The sequence below is a fragment of the Pelophylax lessonae genome (assembly GCF_965119305.1).
Source record: "Pelophylax lessonae genome assembly, chromosome: 4".
NCBI classification, from domain to species: Eukaryota; Metazoa; Chordata; class Amphibia; order Anura; family Ranidae; genus Pelophylax; species Pelophylax lessonae.
In genome coordinates this window covers 186,851,795-186,870,114 of record NC_138771.1, presented here as the reverse complement: position 1 = coordinate 186,870,114, position 18,320 = coordinate 186,851,795, and the positions used below count along the sequence as shown (strand labels likewise).

The window sequence follows — 18,320 nt, the reverse complement described above, 5'->3', positions numbered from 1 at the left end:
TTTTCTATCAAAATTAGTTATGCAACCATCAATCCCTCCCCTCATGCCAGGGTACTAGGTGTATTCCTGGACTCTGACCTGTCCTTTCAGCCCCAAATCCAATCATTGTCAAAAGCTTGTAGACTTCACCTCCGCAACATCTCTAAAATTCGCCCCTTTTTAACAACTGAAACCACCAAGCTACTCATTCACTCCCTAGTTATTTCTCGCCTCGACTATTGCAACTCCCTTCTCGTAGGCCTACCACTTCATAGGCTATCCCCTCTTCAGTCTATCATGAACGCTGCTGATAGGCTTATCCACCTTACCAACCGCTCAGCGTCTACCTACCCTCTCTGCCAATCCCTACACTGACTCCCGATTGCCCAGCGAATTAAATTCAAAATACTAACCACAACATACAAAGCCATTCACAACTCTGCCCCGAGCTACATCACCAATCTTGTCTCCAAATATCACCCAAATCGTCCTCTCCGCTCCTCTCAAGACCTCCTACTCTCAAGCTCCCTTGTCTCCTCCTCCCATGCTCGTCTCCAGGATTTCTCCAGGGCCTCTCCCATCCTCTGGAACGCTCTACCTCAACCTGTACGGCTATCTCCTACTCTAGCTGCTTTCAGGTGATCCCTGAAAACTCATCTCTTCAGGGAAGCCTATCACACCGCCAACTAATCTTCCATCAGCTCATTCCCTACTCTTTCAACCTCTTGTAACACCTGCCCCACCCCATTAGATGGTAAGCTTTTCTGAGCAGGGCCCTCTTAATCCTCTTGTATTTTATTGTATTGTATATGTACTGTCTCCCTCTAATATTGTAAAGTGCTGCGTAATTTGCTGGCGCTATAGAAATCCTTAATAATAGTAATAATGATAACATGCAAGTGAAATTATTATTATTATTATTATTTTTATTATTATTAATAATGTTATTAAAAAGAAACCCACCTCTGTATCTGCTGAAAGTTCCACTTTATTTTACACTGCATTTCTGTATCATTGATTTGTTACTACTTTTTAATGTATTAAGCCCTAAATGACTTCGTGAAATACTGACATATAGCCACCAGATGTCACTATTATATTATACTGTACTTTATAGTCTATCAGCAAATGTACTGAGCAGCAATCAGTATAGAAGATATAGGTCACGCATAAGTGATCAGGAAATGCTTAAGGAAGAGTTTACAAAATTATTCAAAATTTGACATTCTTTTATCCAGAGTCTAAATGAATAATGCTTTTCAATCACTGGTTTACATCACTTAGAAATTTGTCATATGAAGGCTTGCAATTGCAACTACCATAACTAGCTAAACAGTTTCATATCTAAAGAACAAAAAAATGTTTAGCATATTAAGAAAAGGAAATTCAGGGTGTTGCAGCCATCTATTGTATATACCATTTATATTTCCATTATAGCCCAGCTGACATTTACTTACTATGTAAACAGCTGTTACAGAAAATAGTAAGGATTTAAAAAGTATAAAAAATGAAGGTGCCCAAAGTTGGGCTTTAAAGACTCTACAAATAGAAAATAATAACATGTGATCTGCTAAAAATGCACTCAGTTTTTAATTTCCTTCTATGGAATGACACCACGTGCCTTTTTGTGGCTTGAAATTGCGAGACTTAATTTTAGCATAGTGAACTACTGAATCTAGTCCATTCTTGTAATCTTCACAACATTGAGTGTCTCTACATCAAGACTCACCAAGAGAATATAATAAGAGACCTCCCTTCCATCCACTTTTTTTGATCACATGAGGTGTATCCTTAACAAATTATGTTTTTTCATCTATTCAGCTGGGGAAGCTGACCCCTGATGTCCCACCTGCCCTCCATTGTAGTATATAAATAAAGTGCAGCGCTAAAGAAGCAAACAAACAGTCCAAATAAAGGTAATAGAAATTAAATTGATGAATATTGGTGAGTCCCAAGTGAAGAGGTGAAGTTGATGATCCAAAATGATATAAGTGATCAAAGACACAGATAGATCCCCACACCATCAGGATATAGATTAAATGCACTCACTATAAGTTGTAGACCCAAAATACCATACAGCAAATGGGCAAATGGGTCATAAAAGCTTAGATTTTAACCATAGGTCACCCCGGCAAAGGCTGCGTCACTGGATGTTCCAATAAATGACCGTGTAGTCTTGACCAAGGATGGCTGGATCTCCCAATCAGACACTCACATGTGGGGATAAGCCAAAAGTCACAGACATAGTGTAAAACCGCTAACGGACAATTTATTAAAAGATGGTATATACACTTGCAGACATCCGATGACAACAGCACAGACAATGGGAATGAAATTAGGTAGCATGTGGCATGTGGCATTTTTGTTTCACTTGCCCTCCATTGTAGCCTGGGTGGGAAAAGTGACAGCAGAACCAAGAAGTGATGTAATGCATGTTGCTCCTGGATTGCTACTAGGTAGGGGAGATCAATGAACAGACATTTACTGGTGTACTTCCCCTTCACCTGGTAGACCAGCCAAGGGGTTCTCTGCCTGCAGGTAGGAAATAGGAGCCTGTGAGGCATAATGAGGGGGTCACTTGTAGGGGGACACATGTCATGGGGGGGGGGGCATAGAAGTGATCCCACAGCTGTACTGCTGATGGATCACTTTCACCTGACATTCAACTTATCAAATTTACATGCATTCTTGGCTGCTGTAGCAACCAGGAGTGTGTTTAATACCCAATAAAAATACACCAAAACACAAGTACTTCACTCTAAACTGGTAAGAAAACAAAACAGTAATCAGATGTAAATGAATACCATCTATACAAAATACCAGCTAAAGATCTAGAAACTGTCAGTGACCACTCAGCAGAATAAGGGCTCTTTCTTAAGGCTGGGTAGCTGTGGCTGCCAAATTCCTATGGCAAGAATCGGTGGATTCTTGCTGTTCGAATGAGCAGGTTATGTGATCAGCAGTGACCGGTCAGCCTATTTAAATGAATCGTTTTCTGAAAACAGCTGCTTTTTCGCATGAAGCCGCGGTTAAAAAGTTTAAAAGTTTATGAAAACTCATCCAGTAGACCATTTATTGCAATGTTTCCACAAAACCCAAAATTGGGGTTTGGATTTGTAATGATCACAGTCAGCCCTTTGCCTTGGTAGAGACTCCATCATCATTGCAACCATCACCGCCAGCACCACCACCTGTAGCTATTGTGTTGCCAAGCCATAGCCATTACATCCTCAGGCTGCTATGTCCCACCTTTCCCCACTAATTTAATCATGTTCACTCAGCACCCTTTGCTGGGCATGTTTCCAAGAACAGAAAGAGGGACAATGAAAGAAAACCCTTAGCTTACCTTACAGTCTAATTGTACAATCCTCATTTTGCAGCGACTGCCCCTACAATTTTGTTACAGGGATTTGTCACTAAGAAACTCATAATATGAGGAGGAGAGTGCAGGTGTACCTTCCCCCACAGCACAGCGCTTGCTATAATATATATGTGCTGTTAATTGAACATGTGCAAGATTAAAAAACAACAACAACCAAGCCAGTGACATTGATTAAATACTATCCTATAAATAACCCTAGGTAGGGGAATTGTAAAAAGAACTATACCAATAAATATAATAAATATAAATAAATAAATGAATATACATCTATGTGAAATATAATAACGCCAACATGAGTAAGTAAAGTGTAATAGCAGAAAAAATGCAATGGCAAAAAACACAATTTTAGCAATAAAAGTTCATATTAAAAATGTCCATTGTCTTAACATAGTCCAAATGGATTGATGGAATAAAGAAGGGGGGAAAGGAAGTAGTGTTGGTCCCAGAGAAGATGCTGAACACTATGTCATGCAGGGATTGGAGGCCAGGATCACCACGAGTGCACGGGGGATGTAAGTCAAACTCACCAGACAGAATGGATCCTCTCTTGCCTTACGACAGGGGGATCACACAGGATCAGGTGGTCTCCGTGACCAATGTATCAGTGGCGCCTGGATACATCCTCCCTCTGCTCCTTCCTCTTGTATATTGAATATCTCAGTGGATTAGGATGTAGGCATAAATAAAAAAAGGGGTCCTCATAGTGAATTCCGTAAAAACTGCTTTATTAAAAAAATTTCGGGAACAAACTTTGGCGATTCAATTGGATTCCATATGCATTCCCTTTTCTGAAGACGTAACACCTTGTGATGAAACACGTCAATTTGGAATGCACATTGATCACGTGGTTACGAGGTGGAAGTAGCAGGTGGAACGCATGCTGTTAGTTCGTGCAGCGTCCTCTCTGCTCATACCCTCGGGACACCATTGTAACGAAGTGTGCGGCTTTTTGCTTATACTCCGCCAGGGAGTTTTTACAGACACACGGGATACTTTTATATAATTATATTTATTTATCTGTACCAAAGTTTGTTCCGGAATTTTTTAAATAAAGTCAGCCTTCCTGCCGCTGCATCAGAGGGACATCGGTCCGAAGAGGAGAGGTATTATTTATGCCCCCAGTGCAACCTACTAGTGCCCACCAGTGCCCACCAGTGCCAACTACCAGTGCCCACCAGCGCCACCTACCAGTGCCCACCAGTGCCACCTGCCAGTGCCCACTAATTCCTCCTACCAGTGCCCACCAGTGCCACCTACCAGTGTCACCTATCAGTGCTCACCAGTGCCACCTATCAGTGCCCCATCATGTGTCCCCTACCAGTGCCTATCATTGCCCATCAGTGCCACCTATTAGTGCCAATCAGTGCCCATGAGTGCCCCCTATTAGTGCCCGTCAGCACCACCTACCAGTGCCCTTCAGTGCCGCCCATCAGTGCCACCTATCAGTACTACCTTATCAGTGCCACCTTATCATTGCCCATTAGTGCCGCCTGATCAGTGCCCATCAGTGTCGTCCCTTAAGTGCCCATCAGTGCAGCTTATCAGTGCCCATCAGTGCAACTTATCAATGTCCAACAGTGCAACCTATCAGTGCCCAACAGTGCAGCCTATCAGGGCCCATCAGTGCTGCCTCATCAGCGCACATCAATGAAGGAGAAAAATTACCTGTTTGCAAAATTTTATAACAAACTATAAAAACTGTTTTTTGTTTTTTTCAAAATTTTCGGTCCTTTTTTGTTTGTTCAGCAAAAAATAAAAACCCCAGGAGTGATTAAATACCACCAAAAGAAAACTCTGTTTGTTTGAAAAAAATGATAAAAATTTCATTTGGGTACAGTGTTGCATGACCGCGCAATTGTCATTCAAATTGCAACAGCGCTGAAAGCTGAAAATTGGCCTAGGCAGAAGAGGGGGTTTAAGTGCCCTGTAGGCAAGTGGTTAAAAAGGCTTGCTTGAATAATGGCCTCAGCTCCATTTTAAAAAGTCGTGAGGAAAGGGGAGTGGTTGAGGGGCTGTCAAAATGCAGCTTAGCTTTGCTTGTTTACTGCCCCCCCCCCCCCCCCCCACATACAAGTGTATAGTAGCATCTCACAGTGCCTTGTGACTAGGGATGATCGAACGGTTCGGGTTGACCATCGGCATTGGGTGTTCGAGGTTCGGCCGAATTTAGAACTTTTTGCTGAAAAAGTTCAGAATTCGGCAACCAGAACCGACCAAAATGCAATGGGCCAGGAAATGGGCTTTAAAAGCCTGTGATTGGAATGCTAGGAATGTGATTGGAGTGACTAGGGGGGTCCCTAGGCCAATCATTAGTGAATACGCCCCCCAGTATATAAGATAGCCCCGCCAAATTCTTAGCATTGTTATACAGGGACATGGAAGCAGTTCTGTTAATTTTACTTTAAAAGTGTCATTTAGCATTTATTAGTGTGAGGAAAGGGATATCTAGTGTAGTTAGGGTGCTCTTTTACACTTTAGTTAGATGCAAAAATTTAGTTTCTGTAGGGAAAGTGTTAAGTGTCAGGGTAACCGTAGTGTAGTGTAGGGTGAACTGACACTGACTGCTATGGCAGGGTGACCAAACCCTTCCATTTCAGGGTGACCGTAGTGTAGTGTAGGGTGAACTGACAGTGACTGCTATGGCAGGGTGACCAAACCCTTCCATATCAGGGTGACCGCTATAGAGAAAAGATATTTTCTCTTAAGTCACATTCGGTGCACTAATATGGCTTCTCGCCGGTCAGCCTGCTTTTTGGCTGCAGGCGTTTATAGGGATTTTTTGAGGACATGTTTGGAGTCAGGCATGACATCTGAACATGTGTATAGGGGGTATATATACACACCCATGTATGTATATATACACCTGCACATATATAGATGTGAAAGGAGCAGAAAACACTACTTGCGCTAATGAAATAATTAACACCAATATAGTTACGCTCCTATCACACCTATATATGTGTATGTGTAAAATACATATAAGTGTGTGTGTATATATATATACCCCTATACAGAAGTTCAGATGTTTTGCCTGCCTCCAAAGCACCCAAAAAAATGCCCAAAAATACGCTAGCGTCAAAAAAATAGAAAATGCCCAGGTGTGTTGTTGCAGGCATTTTTTGGGGGTTTTTGGAGGCAGGCAAAACATCTGAACTTGAGTATAGTGGTATATATACACACATACTTATATGTATTTTACACTTACACATATATAGGTGTTATAGGAGCGGAGCCATATTAGTGTAAATGATTTCATTAGCGCAAGCATATATTTCTGCTACTATCACACCTATATATATTTCTAGGTGTATATATACATATAAGTATGTGTGTATATATACCCGTATACATAAGTTCAGATGTTTTGCCTGCCTCAAAAGACCCCAAAAAATGCCCAAAAAAATGCCTGCTACTAAACCGGCAAGGTGTGAAAATAGCGAAGCCATATCCCTGTTCTATAAGTGACATAATACAAACAATCTTTTTTTTATGGTTCTGGACATGCTACAGAGCTGAAACTTCACAGGTACACTTTTTAGACCCCCCCAGATACTAAATCCAAAGAAATTTTTTTTTTTTTTTTTTAATTTTTTCAATAATTGTCTCTCTATCAAAAATGGCAAGAACTTTTTTTTGTGTGATTAATAGTCCCTGGAGTATGACCCAGAACCCTAGGCACTTTTTAGGGGCATTTATTGGGTTTTAGGGCTTCAAAATGGTGTTTTTTGATTACCGAATTTCGGGTCCCATTGATTTCAATGGGGTTCTGAAATCCGGGCCGAACTTTCGGGAAATTTGGATGTTCTGGCTGAACCAAACTTTTGAAAAGTTCGATCATCCCTACTTGTGACCTCACTGAGCGGACAAAAGGTAGAAGATAAAACTCACGTTTGGTAAGTGTTTACCTGACACTAAGGGTTCCAGCGTGTATAATTATTACAATTATGCTCTTCGCCTCCGGCTGTCAGGAACATTAATCTGTGCAAAATGTGTAATAATAAAGATAATTAAAAAAAAAATTGTCATATAAAAAAACAACAACAATTCATATACGTGCAAAAATCCAGTGAAATGAATAAGTGTTTAAAAAGTCCACAAAATTCATAAGTGATATTACCTTTTAATAAATGATTGAATGATTTTATGGAATCACGCTATGTGGACTCATCTTTCCTCCCAATACATGATGTATCCCTACCTGCTCCCATGGGAGTGTCTGTATGAGGGTGACCATGTAGAGTGGATTGTAGACCTGCACGCCGGATATACTATACATATAACAAAGGCATAGTAGCCTCTTTATAATTTGACCAGCCACTCCATCTGGTGAGTCAGTTTGGGGTGATTGGTGGAAGCAGCACACAGGGTATTTTTTTGACACGCACCTTTCACAGAAGATTTGTCGCACCAAATTTGTTGCACTTTTTTGGACTTTCTTTGCGACTTTCAGGAACAATAATGAAGGGATATCACTTTTTGTGGACTTTTTTTTAACACCTATTCATTTCACTGGATTTTTGCACATATATGAATTGTTGTTTTTTAATATATGTGTTTTATATATGACATTTGTTATAATTATCTTTATTATTACAAATTTTGCACAGATTTTTAGATAATTTTCGATAGGTTTTATTGTTCAACATGATTATTGCACTTTTCATTTTTGGGTGAGAGTTTTTGGGATACTATAATATTGAAGGGTAGTTTTGTGCTGATTTTACATTTTTTTTATTCACCTTATGCTGCATACCCTTGTTATTCAACTACACATTATAGTATTGCTTAATAACATCCCAGAGCCATTGATTATTTTTGGCGCCAGATCATTTTTTTATTATATAAAGTTTGAATTCATGTAGCAGTATTGTTATGCATTTTTGATGTAATAAAAAAAAATACTTGTGTACTTGGGGTGTATAATGCCACATTTTTCTGTGTCAACTGTTAGTGAAATAGTGAGCACTGAGCACTGTCTGTGGGTCCTTTGTGGGTTGAATTTGGCCCCTCTCTGAGGGTAGTATTGCACCCCTTTCAGTAGGCGAATGAGTTCCCCGCACTTTGGGTGCAAGTAGGCCCCTCTATGTGGGTCTTCTGTGAGTTGAAATAGGCCTTCTTCATGAGGATTCTCTGTGGGTTGAATCAGGCTCTCTGTGGGTTGAATCAGGGTCTTCTGTGGGGTGGATCAGGGTCCTCTGTGGGTTGGATCAAGGTCCTCTGTGGGTTGTATCAGGGTCCTCTGTGGGTTAAATCAGAGTCTTCTGTGGGTTAAATCAGGGTCTTCTATGGGTTGAATTAGGGTCTTCTGTGGGTTAATTCAGGGTTTTCTGTGGGTTGAATCAGGGTCTTCTGTGGGTTGAATTAGGCTCTCTGTGTGTTGAATTAGGCCCTGTGTGGGTGGAATTGATAACCCTTCCTGTGGGTTGATTTAGGGCTCTCTGTGGGTTTAATCAGAGTCTTCTGTGGGTTGATTCAGGGTCTTCTGTGGGTTGAATTAGGCCCTCTGGGGGTGAAATTGATCCTCCTTCCTGTGGGTTCTCTGTCGGTTGATTTGGGCTCTCTGTGGGTCATCTGTGGGTTTGAGTTGGGCTCTCTCTTGATTAAATTAGGCCCCTCTGTGAGGGTAGTATTGTGCAACTTTCTGTTGGTGGAATAGTACCCCTTCCTGTGGCCCCTTTCTGTGGGTGGAATTAGGCCTCTTTTTGACAGTATAAATGCACCCCTTTCTGTGGGTGGAATAGTACCCCTTCTTGTGGGTCCTCTGTGGGTGCAATTAGGCCCCCTTTATGTGGGTGGAATCTGTGGGTAGTATTGTGCCCTTTTCTGTGAATAGATTACTGTCCCATTTTTGTTCTATTTGTGAGATACATGTATTAAACTGATGTAGCGGTACCCCATAGGGGGTGCTGGTGAATGTGGTCGTCTTCCACCCTGCACAGCCAGGCACATGAATTTCCAGTCATTTAGAGACAAGAAGTAGTCCTTGCAGCTTTGTTTTTTTTTTTTTAATATAGGGAATTTAACTTGGATGGGGAGGGGTGCATATGGAATGCCCATTTGATCGATGAAACTCTGTAGGGACTTTGAACTATATACACTCTAGTACATGCACTCTCTCCTCTTCTACCTCCAGCACACACTTGCTTGCAGATTTTTACTCCCAGGGCCAGCTAGCACAGATTTCAGACTCAGCGTGCTCCTTTGGTGTAGCAAAAATGGAAGTCTTTAGTGCTAGCTGTCCTATCTGTGGCTACAGCTCCCAGTACCACTTTTTGTCAGGCACCGCCAGCCCTCCTGGCTGGAGCTGCTCCTGTGGTGCCACCACAGTCCTCCTGACTGGCTCTGCACCAAACCCAGACTGCTCCATCCTAGCCCTCTCAGGCATGCCTCTCAGTCCTCCTGACTGTGTGTCACTCACCAGCCCTCTTGGCTGTTCCTTGTTCCTCCTGGAGATTTGCCTTGCAGTGTTCTCCCGCTGTCCTCACCTTGCTCCCATGCTTCCTGGCCAGGACACCTCCATTGTCTTTAGAGGGTCCCGTCCGCACCTGAGCCCAGGCACAAGGTCAGCCCCTCAGACTAGGAAGCTCCCTCAAAGGCCACAGACAGCCTAACACTACATCTCCAGCTTCCACCCAAACAACTCCTCCTCAGCTGGGCTGACCCAGAGTATTCGAGGGGGCCTGCCTCCTGCCAACCCAGGTTGGAAAATGGTCAGGGCCTTCAAAACACTCCAGGCAGCTCCACCTTGCCTCCCCCCATGCTTCTGGAAGTTTCCAGTAAGTTCGAGAAGTAAGGGGGAGGTCTCAGTAATGCTGCCTCTCATCCAGCTCTCCTTGGATCTCTGCCCAACCCAGGAAAAACCCTGACAGGCTTGGCTGCCAAAAATGTACCTACACTAAACAAAAAAAAAATCTATCTATACTTTTAGCACACTAGAGTGTGCGACACTGAATAGTGCCCGTTTGTGTGGGTGAATGGTGTAATGCCCATTTGTGTGGGTTTACCGGGGAAGAATATTGCCCATTTGGATGGGTGTCCAGGGGTAACAGAGTGCCCCTTTTTGAATGTTACATGTAAATTGTTCTTTATTTATGCATGTCATGGTACTACTGCTATGTAAAGACTACATGTGTCCATATTTGTTTTGGTTGTATTTTTCTTGCATGCTGTGCTGGTGCAATTTGGCTGAAAATGAATAATCATCTTCAATTTGTTTTAAGCGTACTTTGCTATTAAAATTTGTTGTGTATATAAATTGGTGTTGGCATCACGTAAGTAGGGCCAGGGTTCTAATACTCACCTAGCCCCACCCCACCCCTAGCAATCCCCATAAAATACAGAAGGGCATGTGCCCATGTGCATTCTATGAAAAGATGCACAGGTTACATTTTTACATTGGGCAAATCACATTTTGCAAGACATGTAATATTTAAATTGTAATTCACCAGATAAAGTACTGATTGGTCAGCTGCTGCCGACAGGCATTCCCATGAGGATTTCCTGATATTTCTGCCACAGAGATGTCCTCCTCCATCATCTCCACATATATATCCTACAGCAGTCCTGCAGGATGCAGCAGGCAAGGAACATGTCTCCCACTTTCCCTGGAGCATACTTCAGGAACCCACCCGATAAAGAGATACAGCAGAACCGACTTTTCAGGATACCAAAGGTCCCCTCTATCATGATACGGGTCCTAGAGTGGGCTTTGTTGTAATGTGCCTGGACTCCAGACTTACAGTAGGTGATAAGTGTGAGCAGCCAGGGGAGGCATGTATATCCGGAATCACCTAAATGTTAAAAAAAAATGAAAGTTGCATTTTAGTTTGGCAAAACAATAGCATAGGAGGGAATACATTGAAAAGAGGGGCACATTACTGAGGAGTAACAGGTTAAGAGCTTTCAGAGGTTAAGCGTGAATTGGAAAGATGGGCACATTACTGAACTCGCAGAGGTGATACATGAAAAGATCTTACAGGTATGTAAACAAACATACATGCAAGAAAACATATACTGTATGAGGATTTTCCACCACTTATTGAGTAGCCAGCCATGAGGGAATGAGCCCTTTTCAAAATTCTCAAACAGCCACGACTGTCTGAGAATGTGGGCATCATGGAATGATCCCAGGAATCTGGTCACCAAATCCCTGATAAGCATCTGGCTGCCGCACACCACCTGAATGTTCATGGAGTGGTAGCCCTTCCGGTTACAGTAAATTTATTCCTTCTTGCTTGCAAAAAGAGGGGCACATGGGTGCAATCTATAGCCCCCATTACATTGGGTGTCAAAGCCATGCCACAGAAGCCCCCTTTGACCCGATCCCACACCTTGTGAGATGCAGGCATATAGATGAAGGTGGGCGCAATCTCACCAAATCCTTCCAACAGTCTTCCAAGAACCCATAAAAAGGATGCCTGTGAAACGCCAAAGGCATTGTCAGCCACCATCTGATAAGACACCCCCAGGAAGTGCAGCACAGCCAGCAATTTGGTCATGCTCGAGATTGCATGACTCCTCTGGGTGGGGGTCTCCAGGTAAATCTGCAGCCTTACATCCAGCACAACCCTCCTCATCCTCCTCTGACACATCCTCAGCAGATTCAACTGGAAAAGGTTGCTCTCAAATGGCTCCATTTGGGACAAAAAAAAAAATCAGCAACTTGCTTTCTCCACCACCTCTCACTCTAACAGGAATTACCGTACTGGTTACTTACCACTAGCAAAAGTAAGGTGTTAAATTTTGCACCTTTTTTTAGTTCCTGCTTCATTTGTAAAGTGGACCTAACCGACTACTGTACAATTTTTTGCGTTATTTAGTGCAAAATGTATCTTTTTTTTTTTTGCAAATTGTACTTAAAGTGGAGTTCCACCCATTTTTAATAAATTGGATTACATAGATGTATGTAATCCCCTTTAAAACGACTTTTACCAATGGAAATTTTTTTTTTTGTTGCTAGTAAATACCTTATTTTCTGCTTTATTTATCCTCTTCTCACTTCCGGGTCCGGTCGGCAATTACGTCATTTGGCGATTCGCAGTATGTGCTGGGATGTATTTCAGGGCATGAAATCTCGCATTATTACACAGGAGATGAGCTGTACTGCATGCTCTGCCCCGCCTCCGCCCCTCCTCCTCTCTGTGAGCCGTACTGTATGTAGTGTATTGAGGCCGTGCTCCGCCCCCTCTCAGTGAGCTCAGTGAGGATATAATGCTTTCAGTCCTCGCTCACTGAGAGGAGGTGGGGCGGAGGCGGGGCGGAGCACGGCGGAGCACTGCCTCAATACACTACATACATACAGCTCACTGAGAGGAGGCGGGGCAGAGCACGCAGTACAGCTCATCTCCTGTGTAATAATGCGAGATTTCATGCCCTGAAATACATCCCAGCACACACTGCGAATCGCCGAATGACGTAATCGCCGACCGGACCCGGAAGTGAGAAGAGGATAAATAAAGCAGAAAATAAGGTATTTACTAGCAACAAAAAAAAAAAAACTTTCCATTGGTAAAAGTCCTTTTAAAGGGGATTACATTCATCTAAAGTGACTAAAATGGGTGGAACTCCACTTTAACTTACTGCATGCAATAAGTTATGCAAATGAGTAACATGATACCCTTATCGCATGCGGTAAACGTTAGTGAATCTACCCCATTGTAACACATATGGCTAGCTTTAAACAGCATGCCAACCCCTCCCCCAAAAACACAAAATTCTTTTTACATTTTATGCAAAGTTGTAGTCTTTTCTACACACTGATATTTTACCCACAAACGAGATACTGTTTTAAACCACATATTCTATCAATGTATACTACTAACTATACCTTTAAAAATCAATATAACAAAGCAAACTATATTGTTTGCAATACTTACTATCTTATCATAGACTTGTAGTTTCTTGAACTTTGGTCGATAATGACAGACTTATTATTCTTTATCACTGTAGTTACTGGTAATGGGGGAGTCATCTATCACGGTACAAAAACTCACTATATAAAGGACTGATGCCTTTCAGTCTGCCTCTCTACCCTGTTTGGATACCCTTTAACAACAAACAACATGTGCTGCAATAAAACATGCTGGCTAATAGTGGGATCTGTGGTAGGAGGACTGCTGACTATTCTTGGAGGAGTCTTGTTTCCTGCGGGAGATTTAATCATTAGCAATACAATAGACAAGGTACAGTATGCCTATTATTTCTTCCTATTCCATTACTTGGTGATATAGCAAAGATCCTGCATGATTCAAATATTAACTGCTTGCTGCCAACTTGTACCTTCAAATACGCACAACCTCTGATAACTATTTGTATTAACTTGGCAGAATCCAGGGGTTACAATATAATCTGTCTTAATTTGAAATCATCATTTATGATGTGATCATTTAAAGTATTTAAAGAGTAGCTGGTATTTTATGATGGGGAGGACTTACTAAAACTGGAGCATGCAAAATCTGGTGCAGGTGTGCACAGAAACCAATCAGCGTCCAGGTTTTATTGTCATAGCTTTAATGAAAACGCTTGAGTTAGAAGCTGATTGGCTACCATGCACAGCTGCACCAGATTGTGAGTGCTCCAGTTTTAGTAAATCTCCCCCGATTTGTACTTGCTGCCTAATACAATGAGGACAATTTATGCTTCCTTCCTAACCCACAGCTGGGTTAGGTTGGTCCAGGTGGAGGAGGCAGGTCAGGGACTGAGATCTCTGGTGAGTGTGTAAATTGGTGAAGGCTCGCTGAAGTTGATTTTGTCTACACGACACTTGATGGAATATAATGGCGGTGAAAGGCTGTTCATTTATACTGTACATCTCTGGTGAGTGCATGATTGAACTGTGTTGAACAACTGGAGGATCATTTATGCACAAAACTATTTTATGTCAAGGACGGTGTTCACATCACATTCTGGGACTGTATCATACATTTTTTGATTTCTTGCAATGACATAATGGATTAATCACTTTATAGCGCTGCTCTTGTGTATGTTTTTGTTTGTTGTAGAGGGAGTTGTATAGTCACTCGTTTTGTGCTAGCAGCTGTATTTCTTTTAGCGCTCACTTATATATATATATATATATATATATATGTGTTTCTGCAGTTATTGCTATGCATGGCTGTGTTACAGTAATATACTTTAAATAGCATCAATGCAATTAAATAAATTACAACATACCCCAACCCTTAAGCATCTATGTATTATTTCAGTGTTAACTGAATATTTAATTTTTAATTTTCATATCTATTATTTAACTTTCAACGGACTCAGTACCTAATAGCACTATTTAGTCTTCTTTTTTCATGTTTAAACAATTTATTTAGCGAGAAAATAAATGCATAACTTATACAGCAGGTTATGTAACCATGTACAACAATCGTCTCTGCACAGTGTATGATATATAATGGTACTTGGTTTTTGATTGCCTCATAAAATACATAACAAGTCGTAGCGTTAACATGAACTCTTAGTAAATAACATGGAAAATGTACATATATTCTCACATATAAAAGACATTGAGACTAACAAGAAAGGTGGTGGTATCCACCCCTCCCGAGCCATAGCTCAGGGTTGTGATGGGACAAATACCCCCCTTAAAGATAACAGTGTAGTAGATGGGGGAAGGGAAGAGGGGGTTAGAGTAGGTAGGTTCTCTGGACATAACTTTTAGCACTCAGGAATGTCATATAGAGAGGTCAGGGTGCAAAGTGAACGTCAAGGCTCCAATAAGGTTGTGTCAAAATCAGGAGGTAAGTAAACATAGATCCAAGGCTGCCATACTCTCTGGCAGTTACAGACTCTGTCATGTTGAGTTGTCTCAATCATAGCATGGACCATTGCCTGTCTAATCTTATGTTTGGTTGCCGAGACACAAGTCTTAAGTTTGGTTGCCAAGACTATTTAGTCTTCTTAATACATAGAATATAATTACTACTAACTTGGAGTAGCCATAATAGTAACAGCAGAGGCAACAGCAGTAGCAGCTAATAGCAGCAATAGTAGTTGTAGTAGTAAAAGTAATTACACTAACAGCAGTAAAAATGAATATCTAGAAATTCCAGCTCAGTTTTACCTTTTACTCAATCCATTCCTTCAAGTGATGCACCCTATTGTTTCTTTACTTTATTAAATAAAAAAAAATTAAATGCACATGGGGTGGTTTACATAAAATTGTTTGACAGCGGTCACGCACAAAATTAGTGAGGATTACACCTACCATACACATGAATAGACCTGGGCAGACTGTGAAGGAAAAAAATCCAACACAGTGGGGTTGATTTAAAAAAGGGAAAAACTGTTCAATTAGCAAGGGAAGTTGCATTATGCAAGGGCATTTTCCTCAGAGCTTAGTGAATGTGGTGTAGTTTCACTTTGCAAAAAATATCCAATCAGGTGCAAGTAACATCAAAAAGCATTTTTACATTCCACCTGAATGGATATTGGAAGTCAGCAGAGCCCCACCTCATTCACTCCAGGGATAATTCCCTTGGAAAGTGCAATTTCCTTTGTAAAGAAAACAGCCTATTTGCCTTAGTAAATAACTTTATTTTGTTTCATTGGCAGTTATGGGGATGCAGTAGGTACTTCCTTCAAACTGACTTTCTCTGACAGCTATGCTGTTATCACTTAGAGTCACATGCAAATAGCTGAAATGCTAAAAAAAAATTAAAAAAGAAAGCATCTTTAAAAGATCACTAAGATAGCTATTTTAATCTTTTACTGTATAGTAAATATAATGTTTTCTGCAGAGCTCTAAGCCGGTTATATTAGGGGACATTTATTAAAGCAGCTGTGTGTTATTTATGGTGCAAGTTGTGTGCTAAAATGTTAGCATGAATCTTTCAGTCTGTTTTGCATCTGAAGGGACAGATTTAGTTCTGTGAGGTTATGTTACATTCCTTCTTGTCTTTGTAGTAACCCACCTGAACCCTCTTTACAAACACCCCTGAAGAAACCATAAGGCGAAACGCGGCGGGAAGAGTTTTCCGTCCTCTTGACATTGTTTAGTTCTATCCCCCACCCAACATACCATGTCTACCAACATATCATCTTACCACAAAGAATTTGCTATGCTTTTGTTTGATGCCCACCCCCCCCCCCCCCAATGGATCCCATTCCTCTATTTGCACCACAACTGCTTGAACTCGTTGACCTTGATTTACTAAAAAATTTAGAACGTTGAGAAGATTGTTAAACAGTTATCCAGTCATTTAAAAAGCATCTGCAGATGTTTGCTTATTCGAAGTGAAGTGGAATTTGCTTTTCACATGATTGGATAATTTAAGTAAATATTTACACTATTTTTTTCAATGAAGATTCTAAACCTCATTAGTAAATCAGCCTCAAAATGTTAGGTCATTTAGCCTCTCATCTGTCACAGAACTAAGAAGAGCTAAGGAGCACTTTTTAAACATATTATTATTGTTATTATTATTATAATACAGGATTTATAGCACCAACAGGGTACGCAACATTTATTTAAGAAATAGCTTACAAAAAGTAAATAGTCCAGAACTTGGAATACAAAATAGAAGAAGCAGCAGATTAGAAACTGCAAACAATAGGATAACATTAAACTCATTTTATTTTGCTAAACTTTTTATTTTGCTTTCCACAACATGTAAGCAGTTTGGACATTTTCTATTGTATCAGAAGCTGTTTGAACATTTATTATTTAAAGTGGAAATTGATAAGGGATAGAAACTTTGTACGTTGTTGGGAGCTGTACTGGTCATTACTGAAAAAAAAAAAAAAATGTTACAACTATCACTTGAATAGGAGGTCACTGGAAATCTCCCAAGTGGAATACCTGATCAACAAATAAGCTGAAACTGATCATTTAATTCAACCATTTGCCAGATTGGCCAGTTCTGGACAAATTAGCAGTAATTTCAACATACATTTCAGTCGAAGTTAAAATAACTGCTAAATTGTCCAGAAATGGCCAACCTGGCAAATTTATCCAAAGAACTAATGATTTGGAGTTAGAAAAAATTCTCCACAAACCCACAACTTCATTGTGGGATCTTACAACAGTTGGTGGTATAGCATCTGCAATCAGAAAGAGGTAGCACCAAATTAAACTGCATGGGTTATGTGCAAGGAAAAAACATTGTTGTTCAAAAAGCCAGTCAGCCAATCAGGAGAGAGAGAGACCCGGACAGCTGAGGCATTCGGGGACATCGCTGGATAGAGAGGGGGCTCAGGTAAGTATTAGGGTGGCTGGGGGGGCAGTTGCACACAGAAGGCTTTTTATCTTAATATTTGAAAAATAGAGAGGATGGGATTTTATCGGTGGAAAGAAAACCAAAATTGTATAAAAAGTATAACAAAAATTTATTGAGACAGTTAAATTAAAAACTATTTTGCATGCAATGAAAACATAGCACAATGGTCATGCGATTGGTGTATGCATGCAGTGACTCCTGCTCAACATGTTTCGCCAACCAATGGCTTCTTCAGGAGACTTTAATGAGTCCCGCATACAAAATCGCTATGAAATGGAAGAACAACATAATAGTCATTGTAAACACAATACCATAGATACAGGTGGATTTCTACAACAGTACAAATTATTGTTTTCTCAGCAGTGCATGTAAATAAATCGATAACCATCATTATGAAGCGCTCTTACCTAACTGTGCATATAATAATGACGTGCTGCATATCAGGAGAGTGGACAGGAGAAGATATCAGTAAAACCATAGGGAGGGATATGGAATCCACAGTAAAATCTATACACAAAAAAAGGGGAAGCACTGTAGTGCAAGTAAAAAGCAAAAAAATTAAAAATGTATATTCACTCTGATGTATGTAAAGCCAGGACATTGAAAAAACAACCCACCAGAAATGCCTGGTCTAAACCAGGAAAAGTGCAACCAGACCACACAATCAAAAAAGGGAGGATTGCCAAAGAGTATGCAGATCAGGTAAATTCTAAGAATATATGCCGGATTGAAGTCTT

General features: G+C 40.8%; 1 protein-coding gene across 1 annotated transcript in view; it reads left to right on the top strand.

The window, feature by feature from the left end:
• Positions 1–13,422: 13,422 nt before the first annotated feature.
• CD36 (CD36 molecule (CD36 blood group)) overlaps positions 13,423–18,320 on the top strand; it is a gene marked incomplete at its 5' end in the record, with an annotated part of 60,880 nt that continues 55,982 nt past the window's right edge. The window contains one exon of the mRNA XM_082256603.1: positions 13,423–13,542. Within this exon, the coding sequence (XP_082112729.1) occupies positions 13,423–13,542 (120 nt within the window). The remainder of the gene's footprint in view (positions 13,543–18,320) is intronic.